We start from the raw sequence: 13,502 nt of genomic DNA, 5'->3' as shown, positions 1-13,502 counted from the left end.
TTGCAGATTTATTAAAAAAGAAAAACTGAAATATCACATGGTCCTAAGTATTCAGACCCTTTGCTCAGTATTTAGTAGAAGCACCCTTTTGATCTAATACAGCCATGAGTCTTTTTGGGAAAGATGCAACAAGTTTTTCACACCTGGATTTGGGGATCCTCTGCCATTCCTCCTTGCAGATCCTCTCCAGTTCTGTCAGGTTGGATGGTAAACGTTGGTGGACAGCCATTTTTAGGTCTCTCCAGAGATGCTCAATTGGGTTTAAGTCAGGGCTCTGGCTGGGCCATTCAAGAACAGTCACGGAGTTGTCGTGAAGCCAGTCCTTCGTTATTTTAGCTGTGTGCTTATGGTCATTGTCTTGTTGGAAGGTAAACCTTCGACCCAGTCTGAGGTCCTGAGCACTCTGGAGAAGGTTTTTATCCAGGATATCCCTGTACTTGGCCGCATTCATCTTTCCCTTGATTGCAACCAGTAGTCCTGTCCCTGCAGCTGAAAAACACCCCCACAGCATGATGCTGCCACCACCATGCTTCACTGTTGGGACTGTATTGGACAGGTGATGAGCAGTGCCTGGTTTTCTCCACACATACCGCTTAGAATTAAGACCAAAAAGTTCTGTCTTGGTCTCATCAGACCAGAGAATCTTATTTCTCACCATCTTGGAGTCCTTCAGGTGTTTTTAGCAAACTCCATGCGGGCTTTCATGTGTCTTGCACTGGGGAAAGGCTTCCGTCGGGCCACTCTGCCATAAAGCCCCGACTGGTGGAGGGCTGCAGTGATGGTTGACTTTCTACAACTTTCTCCCATCTCCCAACTGCATCTCTGGAGCTCAGCCACAATGATCTTTGGGTTCTTCTTTACCTCTTTCACCAAGGCTCTTCTTCCCCGATAGCTCAGTTTGGCCGGACGGGAATGGAACGAGTTCTGGTCGTTCCAAACATCTTCCATTTAAGGATTATGGAGGCCACTGTGCTCTTAGGAACCTTAAGTGCAGCAAAAATTTTTTGTAACCTTGGCCAGATCTGTGCCTTGCCACAATTCATTCTCTGAGCTCTTCAGGAAGTTCCTTTGACCTCATGATTCTCATTTGCTCTGACATGCACTGTGAGCTGTAAGGTCTTATATAAACAAGTGTGTGGCTTTCCTAATCAAGTCCAATCAGTATAATCAAACACAGCTGGACTCAAATGAAGGTGTAGAACCATCTCAAGGATGATCAGAAGAAATGGACTGCACCTGAGTAAAATATGAGTGTCACAGCAAAGGGTCTGAATACTTAGGCCCATGTGATATTTCAGTTTTTCTTTTTTAATAAATCTGCAAAAATGTCAACAATTCTGTGTTTTTCTGTCAATATGGGGTGCTGTGTGTACATTAATGAGGAAAAAATGAACTTAAATGTTTTTAGCAAATGGCTGCAATGTAACAAAGAGTGTAAAATTTAAGGGGGTCTGAATACTTTCCGTCCCCACTGTATATTCTGTTCTTTCTGCCTGGAAACTGCAGATTGTCCATAGCAACCAAAATGTGTCCCTTTAAGTCAAAAGTGGTTTTAGACCAGCTAGAAAACAGCGATAATAATTTAGAATCACTTGCAGGATTGAGCGGTAGTGATTTGTGGGGATAATTTGTCATCAAACACTCAAAGTGACGACAGCAACAATTCAGCAACTGAGCAAATTTCAGTGTTTTTGATTTGATTACATTGTTGAATACATTTTATTATTATTTGTTATAATTATTTATAGTTATTTATTATATTATAATTTATGATTTTGTGTTTCAAACTTTATCAAACCCGGGATGTCTACTTGACTCTTATTTGGACAGATTTAAGTGAGTTATTCCTAAGAATTGCAGGCCTTCAATATAAAACGCCAGATTTCCATGCAAATCAATGTACCTCTTTCAGCATCAAAAATCTGACATAATCATACCGCCAGGGAGGTTAAGCCAATGACATTGACGAAGTATGGGAATATGTTCCTGTAAGGGCAATCACATCATCAGCATCCTGTCCTTTTGTGTATGTGTGCTGCAAGATCAGGAATGACTCAACCCGCAGCTGATTTGTTTTAGGAAAAGCATGATTTGATAGGTCAGAAAGAAATGAGTTCAGGGGACATCTGAGCTCATTTTAATCAGCGTAGTGGCAAATCTTTATTGGACAATAAACAAATGCAATTCTGTCCATTATAGAGTGCTAAGAGCTACACGAATCCAAGCAGCTTGGTAGTAAATAAGACTAAATTGTTTCATTATTTTTTTTCAGCATTTTGTTTCATCATTTTTTTTTTTTTTGTACTTCCGAGTTGACTGGAACTACAAGATTCCTGCCTATTACCTAAAAGGTTGCACTGATGGGCTCCAAAAGAAATGTAGCATACTACATGTAGGAGATCTACAAAGAATGTATTTTAGATTAGCAAGATTGTGTTGCTACAGTGCTAAAATTTGTGTTGACTTCTAAAATATTTTTAGAAATATGATGACCGTGGAGTATCCTGATAAATTAGGGGTGTATGAAATAAATGATTTTACCTAACATTGGTTTATTTAAAATCTAATTTAGTAGAGTTGTGCTTCTTAATATGTTAAGAACTATTTTATTTGCATTGCCTATTCTTTTTAGTGGGAAGAGCGCATTTTCCTTTTTGTCTTTCAGTATTTCAGCACGCTGGAAAATAGTCTTGTGAGCCTATTCGTTCTTCTGACTACTGCCAAGTAAGCACCTTTTTACCTTCTTTCTGTTATGATTCCACAGAACCTGCTGTTCACGCTGATATTAATACACCTTTTTATCATAGTTTTCCAGATGTCATGATGCCAGCTTATTCACACAACCGGTGGTCCTGCATCTTTTTTATTGTTTACTTATCAATTGAACTGTATTTCATCATGAATTTGGTGAGCTTGGATCTTTTCATACTATTTCATTCAAACTATGTCGTTGCATGGCTTGTTTATTTAAATATTTAAAACTAATAGAAAAATGTTATACTTTACCTTTTTAAAGTGGTATTTGAAGTCATTTATTTAAAAACTTCTGACAGGCAGGGTTTTTATGACGCATGATACCCTAGTGCTTTCTTCTGTCTTAATTGCCTCCCCCTGCCTGTCAGTGGTAATGTGATCTGAACCGCACATGCGCAGCTCATACCACACTTAAGAAACGCGGTCTGTGCCGTGGTGATGTGGCTTCCATGCGCACACATGGGGGTGGTGTCGCCACGGTTCGGCCATTCATGCAGCCAAAGAGACAGAGCTTGGAAGAAAGAGCAGGTGAAGATGGAAGCGGCGGGAGCAATGACACCACAGCACTGGAGGACTACATTTAACGGGTATGTCTGTCATAATGTGCTAATATGCAGTGCATGCTAGCCCATCATGGCATAAACCTGCAGGGAGCACTTTATTTTTATTTCTTTTTTTTTGCAGACTTTAAGGCAGCTTTAAATAAAGGATTTTGCGGGCTATCCTTATTCTAATGATACTGCTTTGCTTTTGCTTACTTTTATTGAAGGTGTTTTGTAGTTATTTGAATCAAGAACATCAACCATATTTACCACATGTACATATGTTTTTTTTTTTTTTTTTTTGTTTTTTTCTTAGAGCAGCCTTGGTAGCCCATAAGATCCCTTTCACACCGAGCCGCCTATAGCGTCAGCGGTAAAACGCCCCTATTTTTAGCGGCGTTTTACCGTCGGATTTGCGGCACATTTCGGCCGCTAGCGGGGCGCTTTTACCCCCCGCTAGCGGCCGAGAAAGGGTTAAAACCGCCCGCAATGCGCCGCAATAGTGGCGTTTTGCCAGCGGTATCCCAGCGCTGCCCCATTGATTTCAATGTGGAGGAGCGGTAAACACACCGCTCCTTCACCGCTCCAAAGAAGCTGCTGACAGGACTTTTCCTGACGTCCTGCCAGAGCAGCGCTCCGGTGTGAAAGCCCTCGGGCTTTCACACTGGAGACAATGCTGCAGCTGTTTGAGGGCAGATTGCAGGCGCTATTTTTAACGCTATAGCGCCTGCAAAACGCCCTCGGTGTGAAAGGGGTCTAAGGGATTTTTTAGCGGCGTTTTACCGTCGGATTTGCGGCACATTTCGGCCGCTAGCGGGGCGCTTTTACCCCCCGCTAGCGGCCGAGAAAGGGTTAAAACCGCCCGCAATGCGCCGCAATAGTGGCATTTTGCCAGCGGTATCCCAGCGCTGCCCCATTGATTTCAATGTGGAGGAGCGGTAAACACACCGCTCCTTCACCGCTCCAAAGAAGCTGCTGACAGGACTTTTCCTGACGTCCTGCCAGAGCAGCGCTCCGGTGTGAAAGCCCTCGGGCTTTCACACTGGAGACAATGCTGCAGCTGTTTGAGGGCAGATTGCAGGCGCTATTTTTAACGCTATAGCGCCTGCAAAACGCCCTCGGTGTGAAAGGGGTCTAAGGGATTTTATGAGACTCTGCTCTGTCGTTAGCCGAAGGCCCTTTATTCTGTTGATGGTTTTTACTAAATCCTGTATATCACGGAGCACTTGAAGGTCTACCAGTAATTTTAACCTGGTAGAATTGTGTTAATTTTTTTCCATGACGTTACAAGAAAGTAAATGGCTGCCCCAGCAGAAGCATTTTCTGGCTCTTCTGAAATGGTGCAAAACTCTGCATCGACAAGGGTTCAGTATACTAAACAGGCACATGTCATTAAGCATTTTCATGTTGGCTTGAGATTCACTTAAATGTTTTCTTTTGTTAAACAGGAGTTTTTGTTTGAGGTATTAAGACTTTGTGACTTAGTGTCTCCATGCAATATCTAGTGTATACCTAACTTTGTCATAAGGTCTTGCAGTGACTGTCTTTTCACTGTAAAATGGATATTCCTAAACTATGTGGCATTGCAACTGTTGATTTTATATTAATTGTTTAAGAAGTTTTAGGTAACATTGTTTGGTTCACATTCTAATTTTATATTCCTCAGCTTTTGGCGGTTGTGTTTGATACATTCAATGACATAGAGAAAAAAAAGTTCAAGTCTCTGCTTTTGCACAAGCACACAGCCGCCCAGCACAGCTATCAGCTACTGGTTAACCCACAGGTATGAAAGAGAACTTTAAACGATTATGAATATAAAATGAGTTTATTGATTTAGTAAAAACAATGTGACACTTAAGCCTAAGTGCAGCCAAAATAAAATGCACAAAAATCTGCACAAGGGACATAACTTACAGTATGTAGGATGTGCTCCCTGTGCTGATGCTTCTTTTATTGGGTAAAATCCTCCTCTGTCCGGGTCCCCCCCTTGTAATCTTCTGGTGCAGCGGGGGAAATACAACTAAGGGGCTATCACAGGCCCACCTATGCCCTTCCTTTCCACCCAGCTCAGCTATTCAATGCAGTGGGTACTGCAGCTTCTTTTTTCAAATTCTTTATATATACATATAGATGAGTAAAACATCCATCATGGCAGAACAATAAAGAAGGGATCAATGTCCCACATACAGTATGTACTATCCCAAGTAACATGGTAGCATAAATAAGAGATACCAACAGGACCAAAATAAGTTTGTGCTAAACAGAAAATGAATAAAATCTCTTTTCCAAGAACTAAATATTATAAAGGATTCACTCAAAAGTAAATTTCACTTTTTAAAGAAAAATAATAAAAACAGAGAAGATAATGGACAACTACAGGCGCCGGGCAGAAAAGGAGAGAGAGGGAGAAAGAAAAAATGGGGGGGGGGTGGAAAGGAAAGCCAGGGTGATGGTGAACACCTATACATCCTACGGAAGGGCAGATAGGCTTCACTCCCCAGAGTAAGCCCCTAGAAGTGCCTTACCCTTTTCCGAATCCATAAACATGTTCCAATATGACCATGTTTTGTTTCCTGTTTTCGGCAGTGAGCACTAGATCCTCTAGAGTGTTAACATTTCTGACTTTGTTAAGCCACATGGCTATAGAAGGGGGATTAGGGTCTCCAGCGCAGGGTGGTGCAAGCCTTGGTGGCATTAATCATGTCTCGAAGAACAGATTCCTTGTATGTTTTAGGAGAAATTTGGGAGCAAGAAGAAGGCAGGATCCTCCGGTATCGGGAAATCGGTAAACTGTTGGGGATCTTTTGTACCTCTAGCCAAAATTGCCTAAGTTTTGGACAAGTCCAAAAAATATGGACAAAGTCCCCAGCACCTCCTGACATCTCCAGCTATGATCTGAGGCCTCAGGAAAGTATTTATGTAGGATTGAAGGGGTACGGTACCAGCGTGTTTAGTAATTTGAAATTGGTTTCTTGGAGACGGGTACATATGGAGGATTTCAGAGCAAGATGTGTGATGTTCTGACGCTGAGCAGATGTAAAGGCTCTATCGAGGTCTCGTTCCCATAAAGACAAAATCATAAAGATAAAAGGAAAATAATACTGGGAGTATGCTATAGGCCCCCTAACCTGAGGAAGGAAGTGGAGACAGATCTCCTATCACAATTTGGATTAGCAGCAAGGATGGGAAGTGTTATCATATTGGGGGATTTTAATTATCCAGACATAGACTGGGCCGAGGGAACCGCGCATTCATTTAAGGCTCGCCAGTTCCTTAATGTCTTGCAGGACAATTTTATGAGTCAGATGGTAGACGCACCAACTAGAAATAAAACATTACTGGATCTACTGATTACCAGCAATACAGACCTGATCACGGATGTGGAAATACGGGGCAATTTAGGTAACAGCGATCACAGGTCAATTAGTTTCAGTATAAATCACACAAATAGGAAACATAAAGGGAATACAAAGACACTGAATTTCAAAAGAGCCAACTTCCCTAAACTACAAACCTTGCTAAAAGGCATAAATTGGGATAAAATATTAGGAACAAAGAATACGGAGGAGAGATGGGTTTGCTTTAAGAGCATATTAAATAAGGGCATTAGCCAATGTATCCCATTGGGTAATAAATTTAAAAGCGCGAACAAAAGTCCTGGATGGCTTAACTCCAATGTAAAAATGCATATAAAAGCAAAGGAGAAGGCCTTCAAAAAATACATGGTTGAGGGATCATCATCAGCATTCAGACTTTATAAAGAATGCAACAAGAAATGTAAGGGTGCAATTAGGACAGCTAAGATAGAACATGAAAGACACATAGCAGAGGAGAGCAAAAAAAATCCCAAGAAATTCTTTAAGTATGTAAACAGTAAAAAAGGGAGGACAGACAATATTGGCCCCATAAAGAATGAGGAAGGACATCTGGTTACAAAGGATGGGGAGAAGGCGAAGGTATTGAATTTATTCTTCTCCTCAGTCTTCACGAGTGAATCGGGGGGCTTCAGTAACCAAAACTGCAGTGTTTATCCTCATGACACAACACAGGAAGCACCTCCATGGTTAACAGAGGACAGAAATAAAATTAGACTTGAGAAACTTAACATTAGTAAATCACCGGGACCAGATGGCTTGCATCCGAGGGTACTTAGGGAACTCAGTCAAGTGATTGCCAGACCATTGTTCCTAATTTTTACAGATAGTCTACTGACTGGAATGGTACCAGCTGATTGGAGAAAAGCCAATGTAGCACCAATATTTAAAAAGGGCCCAAAATACATCCCTGGGAATTATAGACCAGTTAGCCTAACATCAATAGTATGTAAACTCTTGGAGGGGATGATAAGAGACTATATACAAGATTTTAGTAATAAGAACGGTATCGTTAGCAGTAATCAGCATGGATTCATGAAGAATCGTTCTTGCCAAACCAATCTATTAACCTTCTATGAGGAGGTGAGTTGCCATCTAGATAAAGGAAGGCCCGTAGACGTGGTGTATCTGGATTTTGCAAAAGCATTTGACACAGTTCCCCATAAACGTTTACTGTACAAAATAAGGTCCGTTGGCATAGACCATAGGGTGGGTACATGGATTGAAAACTGGCTACAAGGGCGAGTTCAGAGGGTGGTGATAAATGGGGAGTACTCGGAATGGTCAGGGGTGGGTAGTGGGGTTCCCCATGGTTTTGTGCTGGGACCAATCCTATTTAATTTGTTCATAAACGACCTGGAGGATGGGATAAACAGTTCAATCTCTGTATTTGCAGACGATACTAAGCTAAGCAGGGCAATAACTTCTCCGCAGGATGTGGAGACCTTGCAAAAAGACCTGAACAAATTAATGGGGTGGGCGACTACATGGCAAATGAGGTTCAATGTAGAAAAATGTAAAATAATGCATTTGGGTGGCAAAAATATGACTGCAATCTATACACGGGGGGAGAACCTCTGGGGGAATCTAGGATGGAAAAGGACCTGGGGGTCCTAGTAAATGATAGGCTCAGCAATGGCATGCAATGCCAAGCTGCTGCTAACAAAGCAAACAGAATATTGGCATGCATTAAAAAGGGTATCAACTCCAGAGATAAAACGATAATTCTCCCACTCTACAAGGCTCTGGTCCGGCCGCACCTGGAGTATGCTGTCCAGTTCTGGGCACCAGTCCTCAGGAAGGATGTACTGGAAATGGAGCGAGTACAAAGAAGGGCAACAAAGCTAATAAAGGGTCTGGAGGATCTTCGTTATGAGGAAAGGTTGCGAGCACTGAACTTATTCTCTCTGGAGAAGAGACGCTTGAGAGGGGATATGATTTCAATATACAAATACCGTACTGGTGACCCCACAATAGGGATAAAACTTTTTCGCAGAAGAGAGTTTAACAAGACTCGTGGCCACTCATTAAAATTAGAAGAAAAGAGGTTTAACCTTAAACTACGTAGAGGGTTCTTTACTGTAAGAGCGGCAAGGATGTGGAATTCCCTTCCACAGGCAGTGGTCTCAGCGCGGAGCATTGATAGCTTCAAGAAACTATTAGATAAGCACCTGAATGACCGCAACATACAGGGATATATAATGTAATACTGACACATAATCACACACATAGGTTGGACTTGATGGACTTGTGTCTTTTTTCAACCTCACCTACTATGTAACTATGTAAAAATCTTCGGGGGGGGGGGGATTCAGTAGTGTATGCATCTTAGGGGACAAGGAAGCGGGTCATTGTCCAAGCAGTACGATTCGAACACTGTCAGCGGATGTCGGAAGTTCGCCGGTGGACCCAAGGTTCGGAGATAATGATGCAATTGTAAAGCTTGCCAGAATTTTAACCCGTATCTTCCAACCGGAGACTGAAGGCCAGCCATCGGAGGTCAAGAAATTAGAAGCTTGGGCATAACCTGTCTCGATAAGACCCCGAAACGGGCCAGGCTCTGTGCCCGGGGGAAAAAAAAAAAACACAGAATACCTGGAGCGCTGCGAGTCTAGGGGCCAAGTAAAGTTCACTGATGAGAAGTAATCAGATAAGTGGATCAGGCCCAGTGCAGCCAGCACAGCATGGAAAGAGATGCGACAGTCAAAGAAAAAAGCACAAAATCCAGCGCTCTGAAAGAATGATCAAATAAATTCCAAAGTAGTACTGTATGCATAAACAGTGCTATTTATTCGATAAAGTAAAAAAATGGTTGACCAGTCAAAGTTTAAAATAAATGGTAGTGAACGTTACCAGTGACCTCAGAGTGGATAAGGGGGAAACGATCATCCGGGAGGCCTATCTGGAGATGGTTTTAACATCAATCGCCATTCAAGGAAATGGAGGGGAGAAAATTCAGTTCCTAGAGGGGGGAGCATGCTGGCTGCTGGCAATGCCTGCCAGCTCCAGGTGGATGCCACGGCTGGATGGTGGTCAGCAGGATGGATAGAAAGGCAACCTGTGTGATGTAAACGGCCCCACTTCAACTTACCACACTTATCTCCTGCTTCATAGGTTAGTTTCCTGCAGGATTGCAATGCCGCTTTGGCTTTAAAGCGGAGAAGGTCTGACACCTGTCTACGGAGAAGGGCAAGATCGTTCCCCAGTGAAGGAGTGGGCGTTCTCTTATTTTGCAATTCAAGGGCTTGAATTTCAGAAAGCAGCTTTGCCAGTTGCTTTTCTCGGGCTTTCTTAACACGAGATCCATGCTTAATCAAAATCCCTCGAATGACAGCCTTATGGACTTCCCACACTATACCAGGATCGCTATTGGAAATTACGTTAGTTTGAAAATACGCCGACGATTCTTTAGAAACATCAGTTAGAATTTTTGGAGTCTGGAGAAAAAGATATAATCTCGCTCCTCAGAATGTAATATGGGCCATGCATCAACCAACTGCAGTTATGCAATGTTTGTATGACAATTTCGGGAGCCAAGAAGAAACGAAGTGCCCGAAAAGGTGTACACTCCTGGAGCTAGGGGGTTATTGAAGTCCCCTCCAATGATCAGCTTACCTTCCGCAAACTCCACAAGCTTTGTGTGGATTTTACACAGAAACGTGTCTTGGTGAAGATTTGGGGCATATATAGCAGCCAATGTCACTTTAACTGCTTGCCGACCGCGCTATAGCCGAATGACGGCTGCAGTGCAGTCGGATAACTGGGAGGGTGTACATTGACGTCCTCCCTGAATCTTGCTCCCGCGTGCCCCCGGGAACATCCATACCCAGCTGTAAACAGCCGTACCCATCCATACCCAGGCATACCCATTCATGCTCAGCCTTCCCCATTCATGCTCATCTATGCCACATCAGTTCTCATCCATGCCACTAGAGTGCCTCACAAAAGTGTAATAGGTAGTCAAATTAGATTCAACATTTATGCCGCTAGAACACCTGACGGTGATTCCTGCATATTGGGCCTCCTCTATGTGGCCAGGCTGTGTAAAAGTCTCACATGTGGTATCGCCGCACTCAGGAGGAGTAGGAGAATCTATTTTGGGGTTTAATTTTTGGCATGTACAGTGGGGCAAAAAAGTATTTAGTCAGCCACCAATTGTGCAAGTTCTCCCACTTAAAAAGATGAGAGAGGCCTGTAACTGTCATCATAGGTATACCTCAACTATGAGAGACAAAATGTGGAAACAAATCCAGACAATCACATTGTCTGTCTGATTTTTTTTTAAAGAATTTATTTGCAAATTATGGTGGAAAATAAGTATTTTGTCAATATCAAAAGTTCTTCTCAATACTTTGTTATATATCCTTTGTTGGCAATGACAGAGGTCAAATGTTTTGTGTAAGTCTTCACAAGGTTGTCACACACTGTTGCTGGTATGTTTGGGGGATGGGGGATGGTTGGGTCAGGCAAAGAGCAGGGCTCTGCGTCAGAGCTCCCCAGCTCTATTATGTTCAAATCTAGATAATACAGCAATATACAATGCATTGCCTCCCTAGACGACCACAGTTCATACCCCTGTAGCCAAAGCCAGGGAGGGCGGCCAGCAGGCCAGGTGGGTACTATGTCCCAGACTCCATAGCACTCTGCATACAATAATATTCCTGGAGGTGGCACCTCAGAAGAGGCATTGGCACAAGGGACACATCCTACGTACTGCAAATTACCGGTATATCCCTTGCGTCGATTTTTCTTTTTTTTGGCTGCACGTAGGCTTTAAGATGGCTATACAATAGTAGATTGAACAAACATTTATTAGTATGAAAATTCTCATCAGTACATTCGATGACTTGATAAATGTTGTTTGAAAGTACTTTAAAAAAATGTTTGCTTTTCAAATTTGTTTTTAGGGTGAATGTAATTTCCTAATGAAAACAAAATTCACTGTTAATTCATTAAATTTCCATCCTCTCTTATTTAGAATTTTCTTGTCACTGTAATTGAATATACAATTGAATAATTGAATATGTTTGACCCCACTAACAGATAGCAAATCAAACAAATTTTCTAAAACTTTCTATGAAATGCTACTAGTGTCTGGCCAGCTTTAGCATATACAAGAGCTTTCTGTTTGCACATCTGGATCCTTGAAAGATCTTGTCATAGGCAGTGAAGTACAATACCAGGTCTACACCATCAGAAAAGAAAAATAGCACCTGAATACATATTCCATTTCTGTATAATTCTCTGTGTGTAGACACCCTTAACATTTTAATTACAATTGTATTTTCCTGCAGTAAAACACATCAATTTTACTGCCCAAAGCTGTAAATTAATTTCCTATAGAATTGGTTCACATTTATGTGCTGCATTTTTAAAGGGATAATATGAGGCAGGGTTTCTCAACCTTTTTACCTTGGAGGAGCCCTTGGCAAACGGTTTGAGATTTTAGGGAACCCTGGAATAATGTTCACATCTACAACTCACAGAACATTGTTGTGGTCAGTGAGCTGTTGGTATAACAACTCTTAATTTTTGCCTTTTTTGCACAGATGCTCAATTCTGGATCCAACTTGGGATAAACAATGTACAGGGGGGCAGCAGGACGGGGTACAGGGAGTCAGAAGGGCACAGTACATGGGGAAAGCAGGATACATTATATTGGGGCATGCAGCCAGGCACATTACAGTACTGGTTTCCTTCACATGCATAGCATGGCAGGGAAATGGCTGTGATCAGTCCTTTTGTGTTGTGCTGTTCCCCCCCAGCCCCTCCTTCACTCCTGTCCACCCCAAGTGATGTCCCATACAAGCACCTGGTATGGATAGGAGGTGTGGAGGAGCCAGTGGGGAACAGCGCACCAAAACTAGCACAGCCACTTCCCTGTCTAACTCAAGTGTCCTGCATGTGTCAGCAGAAGGAGTGCGATCTACCCATCAACTACTTGTGACTAATGGGAAGAACGCGGCTAAACCCCAGTTGAGTAACATTGCTTTAAGGGCCCATTCACACCTAGACATGTTTGTTACCCTGCGTGCTGCACTGTGTGTGCGTAGATCTGAATGGCCCCTAAAAAATTCTTCTGTTGTGAAAATACCCTTTTGTAAAACACATTTTTTTCATGAAATGTATATTTGCAGTATAAGAGATTTAGCCTTTTTTTTTTAATTTGAAAGCCAATTTATTTGCAGAGATCAGATTGGTCCAGAAGAATCAAGGAGTCCTGTTCAGTTGTGTATAAACTTTGAAGCACATTTAAAAAAAATCAACATGCTTCAGGGATCCGCATCTCCTTTATCAGGACTTTGAAGGAGATCTATAGTCACACCATATACTTCATTTTATAACATCAGCTTTGTAATAGCAATACAAATAATAGTTATTTTTGACAATCCAGTGTATGCTTACTGGATCTCCTTTTATGTTGTGAATTACTGGCAATCTGCTGGTTATCTCTTTCAACAAGTCCCTGGGCTCCCTGCATGCTTTGAAGCTCCTCCTCTGCTAATTTCTTGGGTTTACTTTCAATGTAACCAAGCAATGCATATTCCCAAGGCATATTGAATATGTGTCACAGAATTCAAGGAAGTAAATGTTTAGGGGTTCTTCAAAAAGAATGTTTTCAAACTTCAAGGTCATTCAGATTAATAAGTAGTCTAAAAATTATTGAAATACAATATGAAGACATTGAATGTATGATTTTAAATTTTGACCATAGATATAATTTAAGGAGGTAAAAGCTCAAAAGCTAAAACAAAAGATATGAGAATAAAGTCAGTAAAAGTGTAAAAGTCAGAAAGATCTGCTGCAGGAAGACCTCAGGTGATAGTGGGGA

The 13,502-nt window shown here is 41.9% G+C and overlaps 1 protein-coding gene across 2 annotated transcripts in view; it reads left to right on the top strand.

Moving 5' to 3' along the window:
- Positions 1-13,502, top strand: part of TPCN1 (two pore segment channel 1) — a 247,447-nt gene that overhangs the window by 139,217 nt on the left and 94,728 nt on the right. For both annotated transcript variants that reach the window (XM_073630364.1, XM_073630356.1), the window contains exons 9-11: positions 2,666-2,724; positions 2,808-2,907; positions 4,963-5,079. In XM_073630364.1, the coding sequence (XP_073486465.1) occupies positions 2,666-2,724; positions 2,808-2,907; positions 4,963-5,079 (276 nt within the window). The remainder of the gene's footprint in view (positions 1-2,665; positions 2,725-2,807; positions 2,908-4,962; positions 5,080-13,502) is intronic.

Source organism: Aquarana catesbeiana, linkage group LG01 (genome assembly GCF_042186555.1).
Source record: "Aquarana catesbeiana isolate 2022-GZ linkage group LG01, ASM4218655v1, whole genome shotgun sequence".
In the NCBI taxonomy this organism is placed as follows: domain Eukaryota; kingdom Metazoa; phylum Chordata; class Amphibia; order Anura; family Ranidae; genus Aquarana; species Aquarana catesbeiana.
Note: the sequence above shows the minus strand (reverse complement) of the source record. Positions and strands in the feature narration are given on the sequence as shown.